At 34.8% G+C, this 13,092-nt stretch overlaps 2 protein-coding genes across 4 annotated transcripts in view; both read right to left on the reverse strand.

The window, feature by feature from the left end:
* LOC128242180 (rotatin-like) overlaps positions 1-5,062 on the reverse strand; it is an 86,742-nt gene extending 81,680 nt beyond the window's left edge. For 2 of the 3 annotated variants that reach the window (XM_052959255.1, XM_052959256.1), the window contains exons 1-4: positions 4,939-5,062; positions 3,951-4,067; positions 3,331-3,470; positions 1,687-1,855 (exon numbers count right to left, since the gene is read on the reverse strand). In XM_052959255.1, the coding sequence (XP_052815215.1) occupies positions 1,687-1,855; positions 3,331-3,470; positions 3,951-4,013 (372 nt within the window). In that variant the 5' untranslated portion in view covers positions 4,014-4,067; positions 4,939-5,062. Of the gene's footprint in view, positions 1-1,686; positions 1,856-3,330; positions 3,471-3,950; positions 4,068-4,938 lie in introns of those variants that run through there. The other variant, XM_052959253.1, reaches the window with a different exon arrangement.
* The window catches only part of LOC128242170 (rotatin-like), a 152,640-nt gene that overhangs the window by 128,968 nt on the left and 10,580 nt on the right, over positions 1-13,092 (reverse strand). The window contains exons 11-13 of the mRNA XM_052959239.1: positions 12,862-13,050; positions 12,216-12,428; positions 11,589-11,701 (exon numbers count right to left, since the gene is read on the reverse strand). Of these exons, the coding sequence (XP_052815199.1) occupies positions 11,589-11,701; positions 12,216-12,428; positions 12,862-13,050 (515 nt within the window). The remainder of the gene's footprint in view (positions 1-11,588; positions 11,702-12,215; positions 12,429-12,861; positions 13,051-13,092) is intronic.

Genomic DNA, 13,092 nt, shown 5'->3' on the forward strand with positions numbered 1-13,092 from the left:
ATTGACCCAGAATAAGGCCACACTGTTTATTGTCATGTTTATCGTCAATTCCATTTCTCGACACCTGTCTTGGTATAGTGATCTGATTACGATACCCTCACGAGCAATAGTTCAAGAGATTGGCAGTGTCTTTTTTACCATTTTGGGAAGAGGCTCAAAGCTTTTTTCATTGAAAAAATGCCCATTTTTTAACTATATTTAGGAATGCCAGTTAATTGCTTTAAAGTTAGACATAATAAGATTGTTTTCTTTGATAATACATCAACTTTTCTGTAAAAAAACATACGGGGACCCAATTTTTTTAAATCAACTTTTATTTTTACATTTTGGAACAAGAGTGACACTCACAAAATACGCCCATCAATAATTTCTTGGATTCTAATACAACTTACTGTCACATTGGCCCTTTGAGAAGCAAGCTTTTCAAGAAGCAAATGATTTGGCACAATATGGCATTAACAGTAGAAAAAATTATTTTAATTCGAGGGTTTCGAGTCAAAAGGTGCTAAAATGTCTATGAAATTCGGATAAAAACTGTTCAAGTTTGAGAGTAGACAAAGCTAAAATGGCCAATTTTGATAAATTCAGGGGGCCATAACTCTGGAGTGCCTAAAGCTATTAGGCTGGTTATCGAACTTGACCTAGATATTTCACCAACAAACACTTTAATGAAGTTTGGTGGAAATTGGATGAGAAATGTTCAAGTTAGAGAGCTGACAAAGCTAAAATGGACAATTTTGACAAATTCAGGGGGCCATAACTCTGGAGTGCCTAAAGCGATTTGGCTGGTTATTGAACTTGACCGAGATATTTCACCAACAAACACTTTCATGACGTTTGGTGGAAATTGGATGAGAAATGATCAAGTTAGAGAGCGGACAAAGCTAAAATGGCCAATTTTGACAAATTCAGGGGGCCATAACTCTGGAGTGCCTAAAGCGATTTGGCTGGTTATCGAACTTGATCTAGATATTTCACCAACAAACACTTTCATGAAGTTTGGTGGAAATAGGATGAGAAATGTTCAAGTTAGAGAGCGGACAACATTGTGGAGCCGCCCGCCCGCCCAATTTTGACAAATTCAGGGGGCCATAACTCTGGAGTGCCTAGAGCGATTTGGCTGGTTATCGAACTTGACCTAGGTATTTCACCAACAAACACTTTCATGAAGTTTGGTGGAAATTGGATGAGAAATGTTCAAGTTAGAGAGCGGACAACATTGTGGAGCCGCCCGCCGCCCGCCCGCCATGGGTGTTCCCATAATACGGCCATCGTAAGATGGGTGCATAAAAAGTATATGTTTTAACTTTGAGAGTGTGGCAGAAATTATTGGTCAGCATATTTTTCACTTGCTTGGTTATTTCTGGTTTCAGGCAAGGTATTCACTATCCCAAGTATACCTTACATTTACATGAAACAAACTAGAGCTATCACAGAATTAATGAATGCCCCCAAAGACAGGGCGAGGCTGGAACTTGCTGACACAAATGCAACTCAATTATATCCCCAGCATATACCAAACTTAAGACTGAATGAAGGTCTACCTTGTTATAAGGAAATGCTTGTTTCGTGTCAATATCTTGACAGTTTTTCTTAACTGATGATAACAGTGATCACACCAGAGCTTGAACATTATATTATTCCCACCCCCTCCCCCCTAAAAAACAGACCAACAACAAATCTTACCTGAAACACAGACCGCCCTAAATCGTTATCTACTGAACGTGGTGTATTAACTATCAGAAGATTTGCAAGGTCTGTAACATTCAGCTCCGAAAATATGGGTAACCGACGCACACCGCCTTCCTCGTTAGATAGGTACCAGGATAAGCGCTTCAGTGCCTCTGATCGTACCCTGTATGCGGATGATGAAATCAGTTTAATATATTTCTACTATTATATTCCACAACACTTTCTTGTTATTTTAGTTTCATACTTCTTTATATTTAACCTTTGAGAAACAACTTATAACAATATTAAACTAATCACTGTCATTGGCATAATGTTATGGCCTGGTGGTGTGTAAGCTCAATTATACTCGCACTTGGGCCTTGCCCATTTACTAAAATTGAAATGATTTAGATATTCAATAAAAAATCAAAAAAATCAGCAATGTTTTGGAACTTTTTTGAATTGGGAATTGTGGCTATGTAGCTATTAACCCCAGAATTCGTCCCAGAACTTACCGTAAATGACTGGGTATAAGACGATATGGGGTATTAGACGCAAGCAAAAAAAAAAATCGTGAAAAATCTTTGAAAAAACTTTGGATAGGCACTGAAAAGTACTTAGTGTGAAAATTTGTTTCTGGATGGCACTGAAAAGTACCTTTTATGACTATTTGTATGATTTTTTTTTGACAGTATATTATAAACGATAACTTGTCGAGAATGAAAAGTGAAGTTATGCAAAAACCTTATTTGTACGGGTTTGTTCTCAAAATGTCAACACCTACAGAAAAGAATAAAGAACGTGGAAAAGTGCAAAAAAACAAGACAATTATCGCATCAGTTTGTAGTATTGGTATGTTAAACAGGTCTAAAGGCAGTGCAAATATTTCACACCTTATCGTACACCTTACAAAAAATATTTCAGTACCCAACTTTGCTTTTTTATATGCATGTGTAATTATTGTTTTATTCAAAATAATATTGAATAATTTTAATAATTTTAATCGTTTAAAATCTTTTATAAATTATAAACGTCTTATTATTTACCGTATCCCGATCTTCAACTGCCGTTTTAACCCATATACACTAAGTCATTATGACGTGAGTAACATCCCTTTTAACAAAAATCTAAACAAACCTTCGGCCTGAAATCAACCTCAGAAAAAAAGTTCAAAAGTTTGTTACTGGTTATTAGACACAGGCATGTTTTTACATTGAAATCTTAGGGAAAAAAGTGTGTCTTATACCCATTCATTTACGGTACTTATCATTAAAGGTCACCATGACCTCAAATCAATGGGGGTCATCTTTTGACCCCGTCAAATTTGCATATCACATTTGCTGACTCTGGAACACGACATTCAATGGATATTGATCATAAACAAACGTGTGACAAACAAGGAACAAAATCATTCCTTTGTGCCTGCTATGCTCACCAGGCGACACAAAAGCAGACGAGCTGCAACTATTGTGCGATTCTTGACTCACCACAATTTTAGACTCATTAAGGTGCAACTCGAAAATTTAAAGCAATATTAGAGATTCAAAAAAGTATCAAGCCAACTGAGCTATTAGCCAAGATGATGAACACTCACTGACCTGTAAAACACACCACTACAACATTAACCCCCTTTGCGTCTGAATACATCCCCGAACTTACTTTAGGTCTGTAGACAGCATACAACGCAGAGTTCCCCGGAGTTTCTCCCCTCGAGTGATCTCACTTGGGGAAGTGGAGGGTTTGGTTTCGAGCATGGCTAGAATACTGGTTCCCAGCACTGTGTTAACACTTGCATAGGACTGAAAATATGTGCAAATTTCAGGCTTTCAATAAACCAGCAGCTAAGAAGTAGGGAAAAAATATCGCTTTTTTCTCTCACTAACATGTGAATGATCAAAAGAACATTTATTTCTTATTTTTGTATTCTTTATGCATTTTCTTTTTTAATGCTTTGACCGAAATATCATGCTATTTTTAGCTTTCTCTTATTTTCACTTCAATGAAAATATCAATTTTTATTTGATTCATTGATTTCTGTGATTTGATTCATTGATTTCTGTGATCACATGGTGGAATATTTGATCTTACACCCAAATTCAACAACTATTTATTTATTTATTCATTAAAAACAACAATCAAGAGTTTTTATTTGTCAAGAAAAGAAATACAATTACTTGTTACTTTTATTTATGCATACTAATAAAAACCAATGATGTCTTGTTTGAAGTTCAGTTATAAACTTGAAACATGTTACAAAATAAAATCCATACGCATCATACCTGCAAAATCGGAAGTGCCCTGGCAAGTTCTTTCAACATTAACTGCCATAAGGCTGGGCTCATCAGTAACTGACTCTTTAACAAATGAGTCACTAGCTCACTGGCTGCATTGGCCACCTTGGATACAAAAAAACAAACAAGAAAGATTATTCAGTTTCACAGCTTTAATAAACATAGTGCCATGGCTGGGCTCATCAGTAACTGACTCTAAAGAAGTAAGTCACCAACCCGCTTGCTGTGATGATTCTCAGGGATAAAACAACGAGTTAGATGGACACTTGGACACTAAAACGGCCAAGATCTTTATTGAAATGACCCCCTGGCTCTTAACTCACTGGCTGCCCAAGATCATTCTGTATAATAGGAATCTGCTAGCTCTTCCAGTAAATCATGACACCACCATAACCTATCTTAACATCTGCGTCTGCATTAACATGGTCAACAACAACTAGTCATGTCACTACAGTAGCTGATGGGTCATGGAAGGGTGCTGCACCCTGTCCTTTGTCAGTGGCAAGATTCTGCCCTCATGGAGACCTGTCTCTATAGAATTAAATGCTCAAGACTGTCAAATATTTCTTTTGAATTGTCTAAAATTTATAATTATGTTGTAAATAAATACACACTTTACATACATGTCTGTTGAAACCTAATATTGCTGCAATGAAACACGTTTCTGACATTTTCTGCCAAATTTATAATGGTTAACTTCTTCATACCCCGATTCAATGTGCCGTTTTTACCCTTTGCACCCGGTTCTTTTTTGCAGCACCCAATCCTTTTTAAATCCTGGCTAAAAGCCTACTATTGTATTTTAAATTTGTATGTTTTTTTTAAGAAAATAATTTGAGAGTTTGACATAGCTTTGATAACATTATCAGTTTTGTCACGAAAAAATTTAAACATTGCCAATGACTCAAAAAAAGGTCAAGGTTTTCAAATGAAAATTGGTACAAATGTTGCCAGTGACAAAACCCTACTACTATACCTTTGTATCCTTATCGGCAAGTCCAAAGACAATGATCTCTTACAAGATGTCAGCATCAATAATGAATCTGTCCTTCTCACAGCTTGTTGAGCCAGGTTCGCTGGCTTTTAGCACACTGAGGTTCGTCTGGAAATGTAAAATATATCACCATTGTTTTTTCCATCCTTCATTAAGCTTATTTGTTAATGGTTAGCCACAAATCATTAAGAAACGTCTTTTCAAAAACAAATTTGGAATGGCAATGTGCAAATAATCAGAAACCATATGTCAACTAAGGGCTGTTTTTCAGGGAAATCAATCCACCATTATGCTAGCTTGTTGAGACATCGGGCCCTATGTTTATTAAATGAATGTTCAAGGACAAACATTAGCATCAACATTGAGCTATTAAAACATTGCATGAAGTTATTCTTGAAAATTAAAATCATTAACAATCTTCCAAATTTCTGTAACAACAAGTCGCTCAAAACAACAGTAAAGCAATTCCCTACCTTAACACATTGCAGTACAGTAGTAAATACGCCCAGTCGCAGCTTTCCTATTGGATGGGCTAGAAGCTGTAACAGCAACTTCTTGTAACGGGCCTTGTGATCTTCATAGTGCTGAGAACGACTACCACTGTAAAATTTATGCAGTGAATACTATCTTAGGCCTGCATTATTTTAAATAATATATTTTAAAACAAGGGAGTCAAAAGTCACAAATATGCCAGTTCTGGTTTTAAGACGCCAAGCTTAAAGTGGTTGTAGTTGAGTCAAATTTGAGATAAGTGGTTTAACGTTAAGACAAATTCAGAGAGTATACACTGTAAATTTAGTTTTTGCCATTTCAAGGGTCATAACTCTGGAATGACTGAGGCATAAGAGCTGGTTATCAAACCTGACCAAGACATTCTGCTCATACATATTCTGACTTAATATGATGATTGGATAAAGGATTCTGAATAATTGTTCAGACAATACTGATGTTAGGTAATTTCTTTAATTAAAGGATGATTACCCTCGAGTGACTCTTGCAACATGGCACGTTATTCAACACTCCGAAATATAATGCCCATAAACATTCTAATGACCGAAGTTATTAATCGGACAATATCACTTTTTTAAATTTCTAAAATTAAAGGGAGTTGACTCTCAAATGACTTGAGTAATATGGCTGGTTATCTTACTTGTTCAATATTTAATGTCCATACACATTCTGATCAAGTTTTAGGATGATTGGACAAAGGCTCCTAGAGTTATTGTTCTAAAAAGACAAATTCCAGGTAATTTCACTAGTTAAAGTGCAATAACTCTTGAGTGACTTAATGATATGGCTGGTTATAAAAAAGTCAGATATATTATGTCAATTCACAATCTGATTATTTCCGTGATGATTAGATTCAGGCTTCAAAAGTTATGGAGGGGACAAGAACAATTTTAGGTAATTTCTAGTGATGGGCAATCGGCTTGAATTTTCATAATCGATTAATCGGAGACCCTGATCGATTGATTATCCGATTAATCGGTTGTAATCGGACAGTATCACAAAAGCATCATTTTCTATTGTATATATCAATAAGGACCTTAGTTTTCATGTGTATTTCATTTCAGAAAACAGATATTATTTCTGCCATATTAAATAATATCTAAAAATCATATAAAAAATAAGTATTTCCAAGGTTTATAAAAGAACATTTAATGTTGAGGTTTACGTAAGTTGACTAATAAATTAATATACTTAAATATTTTTTATTATATATATATGTAAATTATTTTAAATAAAATAAGACATGGTTGACCATGGCGTTTGGTTGATAATTGCCCCAGTGCAAAGAATTAATGCCAGAGGGTACTTATTTTTCACTAGGGCAATTTTCAACCATGTCTTTTCCTGTATGATACATATGTTTTGTCATTTGGAGTTATCTAATTAAACAGGTTTTGCAAATTCAATTGAAAAAATGAGACATATCAAATTGGTTTTGAATGGCATTAGCTATTAAAAATAACACGAGTAATTCGAAATTAAAATAGCAAAACTTTCCTCACGTATTTTCGGAGTTTGACGGCAAACATTTCCATTCTTCAAATATTTCTTGTTTTTACATCGACTGATCTTGACGTTCATTTCAATTTGTGAGCACAGCTGGGGTCGTTCAAGCCTAGTTTCATAAGAATCTGGGCATGAATGACCCAAACCATTTCGCTGGAATAATTTGCACTTTTCCAGCAGCTGGAGGACCGTAAACCAGGGTAATCAAATATTTTCAAATCGATGTCCCCATAACCGTCCGCCATCATAAAGCGATTTGAACGCAAAGAAAAACTAAATGAAAATACTGTTAAAACTCAAAGTAGCAGTTACTTGCCTTAGCTCTAAGTTACTGCGCTATATAAAGTTGGAAATTTACTAGATTCAAGCAAACATTTTTTTTTCGATCATTCGATTATTGAACAATGAGGTCGCCTATCGCTGAATTACGAATGACTGCCGATATAATCGATTATCGGCGATCATCGGCCCATCACTAGTAATTTCTACATATAAAGAGCCTTAACACTAGAGTGCCTGAAGCAACAGGCTGGTTATCAAACTTGTCCGAAGCATAATGCCCATACACATTTTGACTAAATTTGGTGATGATTGGACAAAGGTTATAAGTTATTGATCAGACAAGACAGCTTTGAGATATAATCTATGAATAAAGGGCGATAATTCTCAAGTGACTCAAGCAATATGGTTAGTTATAAATGTAGTCTAAGATCCAATGCAAAATTCATATACTGAACAAATTTGGGGATGATTGGACAAGGGCTTCTAATGTTATTGCGCAGACAACAAACTGGATGCATTTTTTTTTTAATTGATGCTTGAAGATTTGAAAAGAATCCCCTTATACACATCTCACCAATTTTTATTTTTGTTACTTTGAGTAAAATACAAAAACAAAAACATTACACTTTCCTTACACATCTCACCAATTTTTATTTTTGTTACTTTGAGTAAAATACAAAAACAAAAACATTACACTTTCCTTACATTGGTTTTGATTTCATAATCAAACATATGATCAATCTGAGCCGTGAAGCCAGAAGAAATATATATTAAGAAACAATGAGCTCATAACAAGTGATTAATTTATCTGAAATTGTCTGACCTTTATTTTTGTAAAACCTTCAACCTTCAGTATGCTAAAAAAAACTATGTTCAGAATGATGCAATTCATTCAATTCAAAAATGGATAAATAAAAAAGTCGATAAGAAAAGCCATTGGCTGAACCACTCAGGTGACAGGCGGACACCTTAACCACTAGACAACTCCAACCCTGGCGAGGCTTGAACCCATTACCTCTCAGGTGAGAGGGGGACACCTTAATCACTAGACCACTCCCACCCTGATGGAGCTTGAACCCACAACCACTCCACTTTCACACTTACGTTCTTGATGTAACTGGTCCTATTTAACTACAGCTAATTTAAACATAACATTTTTACAAACACAAACTATTTTCCATTCTACCATAAACACAACATTTGATCAGCATTACATTCTGTACATTAATATTACATACAAGTACACCAGTACTAAGAGATAGAACACTTCAGAAAGTTTTATAACTTGACCAATAAAAGTAACAACCATTCCGTCACATGTAAAACACATGAAACTATACCCTTTGAAATAGGAATTAGTCAGAGAGCTATGTTAAAATACAAATACCTGACATCAGCATTCTCATGTCTTTAAAAAAACAAAAACAATTTCAATGTAAAAAAAGAAAAGAAAAGTATATTTCAGTGACTGTTTTGACCAAAATAGTGAATTACCAATGCATACTTTTAAAGCTGCGCTCTCACTGATATACCATCTTTACAACTTTTTTAATTTTTGTCTTGGTGATGCCAATGATATAAGGTTTCTGACAATAAATTAATGTTTTATGGCTTAAACCGTTCCTAACAGTTTAAGAAAAATGCATATAACATCACTTTTTTAACTTAAATATAAAAATCTGTGATCTTATTTTTTGCCAGCAGTCTTATATAACTTGTTTCCATGGGTTTTCACAAAAAATGGCTTGTTCCAAGACAAAAATAAACTAGAAGCGCCGCAATGCGACGAAACCAGGTTTTTGTTATGGGCAATCAGAAATTATAGCCAATTAATTTGTTGTATGAGCAAGTTCAATCTGCAGCTTCATATAAGCTATATTTACACTAAGATTCATCACTATCCATCAATTCTAACTAAGTTATTGGGCAGAAACCATTTTTCTATTTTTAGTAACAGTAATCTTGACACCACCCCCCTCAAAAGAAATTCCAAGCTTGCTCTTCACATAAGCTACTAGTACCTACACACAAAATTTCGTCAATATCTATCAATCCTAACTAAAGTTATTGGGCAGAAACCATTTTTCCAGTTTTAGTAATAGTGACCTTGACCTTAGCTCCACCCCTCTCAAAAGCAATCCCAAGCTAGCTCTGTACATAAGCTACCTACACACCAAGTTTTATCAATATCTATCAATGCTAACTAAAGTTATTGGGCGGACACCATTTTTAAATTTTTAGTAACAGTGACCTTGACCATAGCCCCACTCCCCTCAAAAGCAATCCCAAGCTAGCTCTTTACATAAGCTACCAACACACCAAGTTTAATCAATATCTATTAATGCTATCAAAAGTTATTTGGCAAAAAACATTTTTCTTTTTCAAGTAACAGTGACATTGACCGTAGCCCCTCCCCACTCAAAAGCAATTCCAAGCTAGCTCTTCACATAATCAACTTACACACCAAGTTTCATCAATATCTATCAATGCTAACTTATTTTATTGGGCAGAAACCATTTTTCTATATTTAGTAACAGGCGACCTTGACCTTAGCCCCAACCCCCTCAAAAGCAATCCCAAGCTAGCTCTTCCCATAAGCTACCTACACACCAAGTTTCATCAATATCTATCAATGCTAACTAAAGTTATTGAACAGAAACCAATGTTTGACGCCCGCCCGCCCCCTGTCCAACGACAACCTCATTCTAATAACCCGGTTTTCGTTGAAAACCTGGTTAAAAAAGCTGTCAAGACATTTAAATCTGTGAGAGTGCAGCTTTAAAGGGACTGGACACCAGATGAAACAATTGTAAGGAAATAGAAAATTGTCAAAAATTTACATTAAAATTATTTGTTGTGTTAAACGCATTGAATATAATGTACATGTACTGATGTATCACATCACTTATGACAAATGTATCTATTGCAGTTTTTGTGTATTTTTCCAATTTAAAATTTACTTGGTTTGTCTTCCACATAAAAATACCATTGAAATTTAAAAATAGCAATTTTCTTTTGATCATGTAACTTGATGTATTATCGGCCTCATACTAGCTTGTATGAACAAGGCTCATTTGAGGAAACGCTACATTTGCCGATTTTGGGACCATCTGAGGTCTTGTCCCTTTAAATGCTCCTTTACATTAATGAAACAAGACCCCAATGCGGCAACGCCGCATTAAAGCCGATTCTTTTATTTAACAATGCAATTTTGAAACCTAGGATTAGAGCTAGTGACCTAGTATTTATAACCAAAAAGACCCATTTTTAAACTTATCGGAGATATCGTTCATACAAATAACCTGATCAACAGAATCTATCCCCTTTGTGTGAGGAAAAATGAACATTTTATAAATACATCAGCTTTTCCAATAAGATCTGTCCCAGAGATCTAGTTTTTGACCCTAGATGACACACTTTATCATCTAAGACTTCTTGTACACAATTTTTTTTTAAAGTTAATTAAAATTTAAATTTTTTAAAAATATGGGTAGATATGAAACTCATGATTGGGATGTTTGTTTATAAAATAGCAGTTCAATTTAGTTGTTGATTGAAATTGATAGGTTTGGTAAGCATAGAATTTTTCTATGACATTAGGAAAATATTTCCTAAGATTTGACCTAGATACCTAGTTTTTGATTTGAAGTGACCCATTTTCACAAATGTTTAAGAAAACATGTAGACAAATATCCTGAACAAATTTAATAAAGATTTGACAGAAATTAATGAATTTTTATGACCGTGGAATTCTTTCTCCTAACATTTGACCTTGTGACCTAGATTTTGACCAGGGATAACCCATATAAAAGAACTTTCAAGATATTATGCAGACAAATATTCTGACCAAGTTTCATAAAGATTTGACAAAAATTGTTGAATTTACACATGGAAAGATTTTCTTAAGATTTGACCTAGTGACCTAGAATTTGACCTGGGATGACCGATATAAAAAATGAGCAAGATATTATGCAGACAAATATTCTGACCAAGTTTCATCAAGATATGAAAAAAAATGTTGAATTTTTGTCGTGGAAATATTTTTCCTAAGATTTGACCTAGTGATCTATATTTTGACCAGGGTTGACCAATATTAAGAAATATGCAAGATATAATGCATACCAGCATTCTGACCATGTTTCATCCAGATTTGATAAAAATTGTTGAATTTATTACCGTGAAATATTTCTTCTAAAGATTTACCCTTGTGACCTAGTTTTTGACCAAATCTGGCTAAAAACGATACACAAGAGAGAATCGTTTTTCTTTTCATCTAATTCAAAACAAAAAAAGAATTTGCAAACACAAAACCTGTGAAGGAAACATGTACTCACATATCGGAGCACAGTCTAACAGTCTCTGTGATGTAATTCATGTGACGGTGGTACGGTAGGCTGTCAAAGGCTCCCTCACACAGGGAAAGTGTCTCCTTTGATAGTCGAGATGCCTGGAAAAAAAGAGAGAATTGAGCTTACTTCACTCTGGAAAGGTCGAGGCATGACAAATATTATCAACATATGTCAGTATTCTTAACTCCTCGCAATTAGGATTTGGTAAGTGATAAATGTGTCAAGTGGTAATGACCTTCATAAATATGCTCAGTTTAACTATAGTTTTGCCAACATTTTCTCAGCAATCAAACCAAGACCCCTGGTTAAACTTTCTATGTAGCCGTATACAGAGCAATACAATTCATTTGACCTTAATTAAACTGATGTTTCTCTTTGCATATGAATAGGATTAATATAATAAAGGACTTCCACATATTTTAAGTTCACCTTTTGTGGGTACTATAGTATACTTTGTAATGCAACAGTAGTTGCTTTACCTGAAAACCTTAAAAGCAATGGGGTTTCACCAACAGTGGTTGCTTTAACTTAAACACAATGGTGTCACCACACAAGGGTGGCAATTATCAGGATGCTCCACCTTAAGATGCAATGATTTAATAATGTACAAACCTCTTCCTGGGCCAGATTCATAAACTTGCAAGTCCTCTGCAACGATTGGCAAATGGTTGCCGTAGCAACATACACAGAGTACCTTCCGTCGTCAAGGTACTGTAGGTAACCTAGCAACTGAAGCTGAAGGTCAGGAAGTGTGTTGCTAAGGGCTTCATCATATACAAGTGTGTTCATGATGGAAAGGAGATTCTCTGATATAACCCCTCGACACTGGAAAGGAAAACACAAGTAATGCAGATATTCTTGATATTTGAAGGGTCTAAATTTTGAAATAGATCACATTCGATCAGGTTAACATATTTAAACCTGAAGAAACATTAAACAACTGATGTGTTCTGATCACTAAATAATAGAAAAAGAGAATACTGGCATTGTGAATAAAAATAAAACTTGCCAAAATTTGTTTGAAAAAAATAACATGAAAGTTACATTTACAAAATTTAAAGCATAAAAATGACTTTTTTTTCATCTTTTAACTGTACATTTTGTGAGCTTACAGAACTAAAAACGACAGGCTCAAAAATGATTTTAAGTCTATAGACATTGCTCAACCAAATGCAATGCAATTTTTATATTTCCTTTTTATTTACAGTTCTATTTTATTTTTGTCTAATTACTCAGGTGCAATGCAATAATCACAAACCTTGTCAAGTGGAACCAGAGGGTCAAGGATCCTAGCCAGAAGCGCATGTAGACCAACCAAGCACTGCCTCTGCTGTACAAGGTCACCAGGGTCATTATTAGTGTCATCAGGGTCAGACTTCAAGTTGCTATGGTGATGAAATTTCAATAGATCGGCCATGACATCTAGGCTTTCAATAAGCTTTTCACTCTGAAAATACATACATATATAACAAATAAAATTCATCAGGGT

Source organism: Mya arenaria, chromosome 8 (assembly GCF_026914265.1).
Source record: "Mya arenaria isolate MELC-2E11 chromosome 8, ASM2691426v1".
NCBI classification, from domain to species: domain Eukaryota; kingdom Metazoa; phylum Mollusca; class Bivalvia; order Myida; family Myidae; genus Mya; species Mya arenaria.